The sequence below is a fragment of the Bubalus kerabau genome, chromosome X (genome assembly GCF_029407905.1).
Source record: "Bubalus kerabau isolate K-KA32 ecotype Philippines breed swamp buffalo chromosome X, PCC_UOA_SB_1v2, whole genome shotgun sequence".
NCBI classification, from domain to species: domain Eukaryota; kingdom Metazoa; phylum Chordata; class Mammalia; order Artiodactyla; family Bovidae; genus Bubalus; species Bubalus kerabau.
Genome location: NC_073647.1, coordinates 14,671,638 through 14,681,730, shown reverse-complemented (window position 1 = coordinate 14,681,730; position 10,093 = coordinate 14,671,638). Strand labels below are relative to the sequence as shown.

The following is a 10,093-nucleotide window of genomic DNA, read 5'->3' as shown; positions in this document are numbered from 1 at the left end:
CGATGGCCATGGGTTTGTGTGGACTCTGGGAGTTGGTGATGGACAGGGAGGCCTGGCATGCTGCAGTTCATGGGGTCGCAAAGAGTCGGACACGACTGAGCGACTGAACTGAACTGAACTGAACATCCCTAATATGTTCAATGGGAGAGATAATCCAGGGCTCCAGTTGTTGTGGTAGGTATTAAATGAAATAATTTATGTAAAGCACTTAGCATACTACCTGTCTTACTAATACATTCAGTAAATAACAGTCCACTAGACGACATCTCTAAGCAGTGAGTACAAGACTATAACTTGAGGTACCAAAGAAAATATAAAACAGTAAATTTGTCTATTATTTAAAAATTATGTTTATACACACTGATATGCAATTTTAAATAAATGTAAATATGTAATCATATCATATATGTTGTGTTTGGAGGGTATTTATGTCTTTCCTTTTTGCTTGCCCCATCCCTATCTCTTTCTCTCTCCTTCCCCCATATCATCTCCCTTTCATATTATTATCATCATATCATCATCCACCACACACAAGTAAACTCCAGGTACCTCTTACTAAAATACTAGGATACATCTGCATTGCATTAATCCATTAAATCTCTTTTACATCTCCTCAAGAAAGTATGAAATATATGGGCATAGTATTTTGTGTATATCATATTTAAATAAGCAGACAAACATCAAGGATGCCTTCTTGGATTTTTTTTTTTTTAATTGTGGGAAGTCCTTTGCCTACTACTGGAAGTCCTGGGAGGGGGTGAAAGCACTCTTTTAAACACTTCATTTGGACCTACTAAAGAAGCAGCTGGTCAGTACATTAACCTCAATCATCTAACCTGCACAGTTAGAAGGAAGTTTGACCATTCTCAGAAAGCATCCTGATTCCAGGACCTCACTGAGGTTGTTAGGTTGCAGCCTCCTTAGGTACATTTATGGGGGGAGGGGGGGGTCTGCAATGCTAAATGTTTTCTTTCTGCTCAATTCTATTAGGTGCCTGACAGTTGTGCACAGTGAGGTGAGAGCTGCCCAGGAGAAAGAGTGGCGCTTGACTATGTTTTCCCCTGCCCTAGCCCCCAAATGTTCTAAAGGCCTCTGTCAAGTCAAGAGGCCAGGCTGCACAATTGTAAGCAGAGTCCAATGTGTCAGTGTTAGTTGTTGTTCAGTTGGTCAGTTGTGTCTGACTCTTTGTGACCCCATGGACTGCAGCACACCAGGCTTCCCTGTCCTTCACTATCTCCTGAAGTTTGTTCACACCCATGTCCATTGAGCCAGTGATGCTGTCCAACCATCTCATCCTCTGTTGTCCCCTTCTCTTCCTGCCCTCAATCTTCCCCAGCATCAGGGTCTTTTCCAGTGATTTGGCTCTTTGCATCACATAGCCAAAATATTGGAGCTTCAGCTTCACCATCAGTCCTTCCAATGAATATTCAGGGTTGATTTCCTTTAGGATTGACTGCTTTGATCTCCTTGCTGACCAAGGACCTCTAAAGAGCCTTTTCCAGAACCACAGTTCAAGAGCATCAGTTCTTTGGCACTCAGCCTTCTTTATGGTCCAACGCTCACATCTGTACATGACTACTGGAAAAACCATAGCTTTGACTATAGGTCAGTGTTAGACCTATTGACAAAGGAGTGCTGATAGTTTCTTTTAAAATTTTTCTATCTTAACAAATTTTATTTGTTCCATGATTTATTTTCTCATGATTTTTAAATTTTTATTTTGAGATAATTTTAGATTCACACGTAATGGTAAGAAATAACACAGAGATTCAGTCTATGCTTTACCCAGTTTGCTCCAATGAGAAACCCTAGCAGCGTATCGGTACCAGAATATTGGCATTGACAGTGATGACTTAGAACATTTCCATCACTACAGTGATACCTACTGCAGCCCTGTTATGGACAGAGCCACTTCACTCCCAGCTCCCACTTCATTTAACGCTTGGTAACTAATTTGTCTATTTCTATAAATTGGTCATTTCAAAAATGTTATGTAAATGGAGCCATGCAGTGTTTTAACCTTTTGACATTTGTTTTCTTCATTCAACATAATTTCCTCAAGATTCTTCCTTTACATGTATATGTATGGCTGAGTTCTTCACTGTCTGGCTGAAACTATCAGAACACTGCTAATCAGCTATACGCCAATACAAAACAAAAAGTTAAAAAACTAAACCTTTTCCACCTAAACATTGTTCATTGTTCCCTTATTCTGAACCACATAAAAATATCTAAATTTTTTTCAATATAAAAGTCAACTTCAAAAGATGATTCATTCAAGTTAGAGCATGTATCAGTAGTCTATTCTTTTTGTACTGCTGAGTCATTATCCATGACATAGATGGACGACAGTTTGTTTAACCACCCATCTCATGAAGGGCAATATCTAATCCATGTTGTTTCCAGACTTTGGCTATTATAAATAGAGCCAAGGTCTGGAAACAACATGGATTAAAATATTTGGTGTGTGTATTCCTATGTTCTTTGTTCTGTTTGCTGTGTCTATAGCTCTGCTAATATCATACTATCTTAATTACTGTAGATATGTGGAGTGATTCCTCTTACGTTTCTCTTGTATTCAAGATTGTTTTATAGGGACTGTGCCTTTCCATATAGATTTTAGAACAAGTTTATTTATGTCTCCAAAATACCTTGCTGAGATTTTGATAGAAATTGCATTAAAACTACAGGTAAGTTTCTGGAGTATTGACATCTGTACTATGTTGTGTCTTCAAAAATATAAACATATCATGTACCTAGATCCTAACTGATTTCATGCATTAGTATTTTTTCTTTTTAACCATACATCCTATACATATTTTGATAAGTTTATATGGAAATATTTCATTTTATCTTTATGATTTTAAATGGTACTGTGTTCTTAATTTTGGTTTGTATATGCTAGTTGTTGGTATACATAAATATAACCAAATCCTGAGAATCCTACAACCCTGTTGAATTCAATTATCAGTTGTAGGAATTTCTTCTCCTAGATTCCTTAGGACTTTCTACATACACAATCATTTCATCTGCAAATAGGAACACATTTGTTTACTTATTTCCAATTTTTAGGCCTTTTATTCATCTTTCCCTATTAAACTGCGTAGAAATTCTAATACTATACTGGATTAAAGTGGTGAAACCAGAAACCCTTGCCTTGTTTCTTTTCTTAGAGGTAAAGCATCTAGCTTCTCACCTTTCAATAGGATGCTTGTTGTAGGTTTTTATAAATATTCTTTACTAAGTTGAAGAAGTTCTTTTCTATTCTGAGTTTGCTGAGTTTTTATCATGAATGGTGGTTGGATTTGGTCAACTGTTTTTCTGTCAGTTGATAAGATTATATGGTTTGTTTTTTTTTTTTCATTGTACTCTTGATACGTTAGTTTGCACAGAATTTCTGATGTCAAACCAGACTTGCATACCTGGAGTAAATCCAACTTGATCATGGAGTCCCTCTTGTTTGGCACTTACAAATTTAGGATTGTAATGCCTTCTTTGTGGATTGATCCTTCTAGCATTTTATAATGACTCTCTTTGTCTTTAGTAATTTTCTCAACCCTGAAGTTCACTTTTTCTGATGTTAATATAGCTTGTATTTTTTATGACTAATGCTTGTATTATTTTTCTATCCTTTTATTTTCAATCTATTGATGTCATGTTTGAAGGGAGTTACTTATAGAAAACATATTTTTGAATCATGTTTTCTTTTTAATTCATTCTGCCAATCTTTGTCTTTTGATCAATGTATTTAGCATTACTATAAAGGCAGCTAGTGGAGGGGATGGAATTCCAGCTGAGCTATTCAAAATCCTAACAGACAATGCTGTTTAAGTGTTGCACTTAATATGTCAGCAAATTTGGAAAACTCAGCAGTGGCCACAGGACTGGAAAAGGTCAGTTTTCATTTCAATCCCAAAGAAGCACAACGTCAAAGAATGTTCAAACTTCCACACAGTTGTGCTCACTTCGCATGCTAGCAAGGTAATGCTCAACACTCTACAAGCTAGGCTTCAGCAGTACATGAACCGAGAACTTCCCGATGTACAAGGTGGATTTTGAAGACACAGAGGAACCAGAGATCAAATTGCCAACATTTGTTGGATCATGGAGAAAGCAAAGGAGCTCCTACTACTGCTTTATTGACTACACTAAAGCCTTTACTGCGTGGATCACAACAAATTGTAGAAAATTCTTAAAGAGATGGGAGTACCAGACCACTTTACCTGTCTCCTGAGAAACCTGTATGTAGGTCAAGAAGCAACAGTTAGAACTGGACATGGAACAATGGACTGGTTCCAAATTGGAAAAGGAGTTATGACAAGGCTGTATATTGTCACCCTGTTTGTTTAACTTATATGCAGAGTAGATCATGCAAAATGCTGGGCTGGATAAATCACAAGCTGGAATCAAGGGAGGGAGGGAAGTGGGGAGATGGAGCGGGGAGGGAGGGAAGCAATATCAACAACCTCAGACATGCACATGATACCACTCTAATGGCAGAAAGTGAAGAGGACTAAAGAGCCTCTTGATGAGAGTGAAAAGGCTGGTTTGAAACTCAGCATTCAAAAAACTAAGATCATGGCATCTGGTCCCATCACTTTATGGCAAATAGAAGGAGAAAAAGTAGAAACAGTAACAGATTTTATTTTCTTGGGCTCCAAAATCACTGCAGACGGTGACTGCAGCCATGAAATTAAAAGACGCTTGCTCCTTGGAAGGAAAGCTATGACGAACCTAGATAGCATATTAAAAAGCAGAGACATTACTTTGCCAACAAAGGTCCTTCTAGTCAAAGCTATGTTTCTTCCAGTAGTCACGTATGGATGTGAGAGTTGGCCCATAAACAGAGCACTGAAGAATTGATGTTTTTGAACTGTGGTGCCAGAAAATACTCTTGAGAGTCTCTTGGACAGCAGGGAGATCAAACCAGTCAATCCTAAAGGAAATCAACCCTGAATATTCATTGGAAGGACTGAAACCCAGCTGAAGTTCTAGTACTCTTGCCACCTGCTATGAAGAGCTGACTCATTGGAAAAGGGCCTGATGCTGGGAAAGATTGAGGGCAGGAAGAGAAGGGGGCTGCAGAGGATGAGGTGGTTAGACAGCCACACAGACTCAATGGATATGAACTTGAGCAAACTCTGGGAGACAGTGGAGGGCAGAGGAGCCTGGAGTGCTGCCGTCTACGGGATCGCAGAGTAGTACACAACTTAGGGACTGAAGAACAACAACGTGTATATTTATTAAGCTGCCTCTACCATTATCACATACACTAAAAGTTTGTGAACCTGTTCTCTACACTCTCTGTGCCATTTCACACGTGGTTACTTCTTTCAGAAATGTTCTTTCCCCGCACCCACACCTGTAAATACAAAAATGCAGCTATCTCTATGAAGCAGTCCCTGCTCTCATTTTCACCACCACCAGCCCATGCAAGGGACATGTGTTGCTATGAGATGAATAATATGCCGGAAATAATCAGAACTGGGGTGTAGAGGAGTGTTGGGGAACACTGGAATGAAGCAGCTGGACTACAGTGGTGGAAAGGTCCCATAGTTTGTACTTGGAACTTGCGCATTTGAGCTAACATTGCAAAAAAAAAAAAAAAAAAGTGAGGGGAGCAGGGTGAAAAATAAACAGGGCAGGGGAAAGAAGAATGAAGCAGCAACAGAGTAGCTCCCATGGGCTCCCCATAAGTCAGAACAGCAAATCCATCTCCCCGTGTATCCTCCCCCCCCCCCCAATCATCAGATGTATTAATATTTCTGTTAGGAGGAGGGGTGTTTGTGCAGAATGGCTACCAAGCACCAGCCTCCTTCGGAGAGGGCGATGGCAGCCCACTCCAGTACTCTTGCCTGGAAAATCCCATGGACGGCGGAGCCTACTGGGGACGGGAAGAGTCGGACACGACTGAGCGACTTCACTTTCAATTTTCACTTTCGTGCGCTGGAGTAGGAAATAGCAACCCACTCCAGTGTTCTTGCCTGGAGAATCCCAGGGACGGGGGAGCCTGGTGGACTGCCGTCTATGAGGTCACAGAGAGTTGGACACGGCTGAAGTGACTTAGCATTTAGCATAGCACCAGCCTCCGGGCGCCATGTTTTTAACTGTGTAACTAAATGAGCTTGCCTCCGTAGGAGCCTGCCAGGGGACTGGCTGCTCTGATGAGGCCAAGAAAAGTATGGAACACCCACCTCCTAAGAATAAGCCTTCACTCTGAACACTTATACTCTCATTTGTCCCTGTGGTTGCCTCCATCCCGAAAGCTCTTTATCTCCATGTTTGCTTGTGAAAATCTTGCCCATCCCGCAGGACCTCTCCCAAAGCCCCAGGGGACTGTGCCGAAGCACCTGCCTCTGGAACTGAGAGTTGAGAACAGCACCAAAGTGCAGGAAGGGAGCTGCCCCTCCCCTTGACTATTCCTCTCCACGTTTTCCGGGCTCTGAGTTACAAGGCAAGCTGGCACCTCCAACCTAAACACACAGGCACATATATTTGGTTGAGTCTGTCTAGGTTCAAGCAGAAGCTGATTGGCTGCTGTCTGATGGTTGGCAAAATACCCCGTATTATTTAGTGGGGATTCAGGACAGGCCCACTTGGCCAGCTTGGGGTCCTGGAGCCAGGCCCCCAGCACATCCCAGGCTCATCTCACCCAACCCCACAGGCGAAGTGCCCTGCCACGCACCAGCCCCCCAGCTGGCTCTTCCCCCCCCCCCCCCCCGCCTCCGCACCCCCCTCCCCCACGTCGGGAATCCAGGAGCGCTGGTTCCGGGTGAATTTCAAGCCCCGCCCCGAGGCTCCATCCACCCCTCCTTCCTGCCCCCTTTTGACCCCTCCCAGCCCGCCACGTGCTACCTGGCCTCCCACGTCCGCCCCTCCCGCCGCCTGCGCCCCCTTGCGCTCGGCCCCCGCGTCGTCCTTGTCCCAAGTCGACTTCGCTCCCTCAGCCCTCGCCGTCGGCAGCATTTCCCACCTGGAACCGCGTTGCCGCCGCCCTCGCTGCCGCGCGCCGCCCACGCTCCGCTCGCCTGACCGCGACTCCTCGCCCGGCTCGCCAGCCCTGTCTTCCCACGCCGCCACCCGCCCGCCGCCCGGCATGGCCCTGCAGCAAACAGGTAAGAAGACGCGGGAAGAGCCTGTGCCGCAGAAGGCCGCAGAGGGCTCGTCGTCGCTGAGCTCGTCGTCGCCGGGCTCGGCGGCGGTGCACGCAGACGGCCCGCAGCCTCCCAAGAAGCCCAAGCGGACGGTGGTGCGGCGCTCACTGGTGGACTACCTGAAGGGGCGCGAGGTGGGCGCGCGGGGCCGCGCGGGGCTCTCAGGCTTCGATAGCGAGCTGCATGGCCTCGCGGTGCGGAAGCTGCCAGAGCTGCTGCAGGAGCGCGAACTGTCCTTGGGCGCCATGGACAAGGTGTTCGCGTCGCAGTGGCTGAACGCCAGGCAGGTGGTGTGCGGTACCAAGTGCAACACGCTCTTCGTGGTGGACGTGCAGTCCAGCCAGGTAACGCGCATCCCCCTCATGAGGGATCGTCGGCACTCGCCGGCCCACGCCCAGCAGGGCTGCGGCATCCATGCCCTCCAGCTGAATCCCTCCAAGACGCTGCTGGCCACCAGGGGTGAGAACCCCAACAGCCTGGCCATCTACTGGTTGCCAACGCTGGATCCCTTGTGCCTGGGCGACGACGGCCACAAAGACTGGATCTTCGCCGTCGACTGGATGAGCGACACGGTGGTGGTGAGCGGCTCCCGCGAAGGCACCTTGGGCATCTGGAAGATAGACCCCGACATATTCCGGAGCAGCATGGCCTGGCACCCTGGTGCAGGGCTCTCCGTGTATGCCCACATCCGTCCCATGGAAGTGGAGGATGTCCCCAGGGCCGACACCAACCCAGGTAACTGCAAGGTGCGAGCTGTGGCCTTCGGCGCCAAGAGGCAGGAGCTGGGAGCCGTGACCATGGATGGCTACTTCCACCTGTGGAAAGCCCAGAATACCCTGTCCAGGCTGTTGTCCATCAGACTGCCTTACTGCAGAGACAACGTGTGCCTGACCTACTGCGATGAGTTGTCCCTGTACGCGGTAGGCTCCCAGTCCCATATCTCTTTCCTGGATCTGCGCCAGGATCACCAGAGCATCCGGTATCTGTGCTCCCGCGAGGGCAGCACGAGTGTGCGCTCCCTGAGCTTCTATGAGCACATCGTCACCGTGGGCACCGGCCACGGCTCTCTGCTCTTCTATGACTTCCGCGCGCAGAAGTTCCTGGAGGAGAAGGTCTCTGACAGCCAGCGCTCCTCTCCGCGGCCCACAGGGAAGAGGTTCAGGCTGATCTGTGGCAGAGGCTGGCTCAACCAAGATGACCTGCAGATGAACTACTTCAGTGCCTTGGGCGAGTTGCCTAATGCTCTCTACACCCACTGTTACAACTGGCCGGAGATGAAGCTCTTCGTCGCTGGCGGCCCTCTTCCTTCAAGCCTCCGTGGGAACTATGCAGGCCTCTGGAGCTAAGGATGGCCGCCCTGTCCTCAAAGTGCCCAGATTTACCTTCCGGTCCCCTCGCGCTTTTCTCCTTTGCCCTGTGTTTGTGCTTTTGAGTCTGTGTGGCTTTTATCTTTCAGATTAAAAAAATCCAGTTTACCTCTGCTTAGGGTATTAGGCGAAGAGAGATGGCGACCTAGAGAGTGGAGTTACCCTTCAGTCAGTCAAAATTTGGCTTTAACACTTTTATACACCTGTCCAATAGTGTCGTTTTGAATTATACACAAAAAGTTTGACTGATTCTTAGTTCTGTTTACTGTTTGAGTCATTTATGTATTCTCTCACTTTAATGCCTGGCAGTCATGGTTTTACAATTCTGTATATTTTCTTTTTCTGTTACCAGTATTATGATGATACTGTTTTGGTCGTTTTTCATCACAGATAGATGGTATATTGAGAGTATTTTTTAAAAAAAGAGTTTGTACATGTGTTCTGGAAAGCTGGCTGTAGTATTATAGTGTTGTTCCAGTGGGAAGGTACATGCCAGTTTCTAGATTACCAGGTTTTGGAAGCATTCCATTTGCAAATTGTAATCTTCATGTTTGTAGTTTGTAAATTGTTGGTGCTAAACATGCTGTTTAAGAACTTCATTCATGTTGAAAACAAGATTGTCATACAATCTTGGGTTTTTTGGTACCAAAATCTCAATTGGTCAGAACACTTTAGGAATGCAAGGGTTCTGCTGATTGACTTTTCAGATTTAATCTAAAAACCCATTTTCTCTTTTAAGTTTTCCTGACCTGTTGTTAAATAGATAACGGAATATATATTTTCTCACTTCTTGCCTTAGTAGTATTAACACTTGTGAGTATATTTGAATGTTTGTTGTTTAAGGTACTTGCACAGTTTCAGTGCCATCATTCAAAGTGGATTCCATGTATGAAAATGTAGAATGTATCACAGGCTAGGTAGAATGTATACTGATCCTGATCCAGGGTATAGAACTGGATATTTTTGCTTTTGCTGTTTTCAATACCAAATACTATACTTGAACATGCTTTAAAATTTCTAATTCTGCTTAACAAAGTCATAGAAAAATACTGCAAAGAAGGAAAATGAACCCAGTCCCTACTTCTGAAAAAGATTGTTAGTTTGTAAAGTTAAATTTGTTAAGATTTTATTTTGTCAAGTTCAAAGATTCTTATCTAAAGTAGAATAAACAGATTGTTAAAAAGTTGTTGGGATGTTATGACTCTCAATACAGTAATATGCGATTATCAAGGATACAGGATGTTTATTCTAAGAAGATGGGCCAGAAAGTAAAAGTAAATGCCATTAGGTTGAAGAAAAGTACTTTGGAGCATAGACAAATACAAAACATGGTTTGTTAGGAAAACAGATTGTACTTCTCCATATGTGAGAATACTGGAAGTGAGGAGAGAGACTGGCCTTTCCTCACAACTGGCCAGGTTGTGCTGATCTTGCATTAGTGTTGTGGCATGTCTGTTTTTCCTTAAATATTTCAGCACTCAGATGTTGCCTTGGTGTCCATTACATGCTGTTCAACTGAAAATCTGAACCAATTGAGTAATATAATGAGTGATTCTAAAAGTAAGTTAAGAA

At 44.6% G+C, this 10,093-nt stretch overlaps 1 protein-coding gene across 1 annotated transcript; it reads left to right on the top strand.

Moving 5' to 3' along the window:
- Positions 1 to 7,096: 7,096 nt before the first annotated feature.
- Positions 7,097 to 9,707, top strand: LOC129639543 (DDB1- and CUL4-associated factor 12-like protein 2). Its single transcript, XM_055564676.1, has one exon. The coding sequence runs from the start codon at positions 7,097 to 7,099 to the stop codon at positions 8,498 to 8,500; it is 1,404 nt and encodes a 467-aa protein (XP_055420651.1). The 3' UTR covers positions 8,501 to 9,707.
- The last annotated feature ends 386 nt before the right edge of the window (positions 9,708 to 10,093 follow it).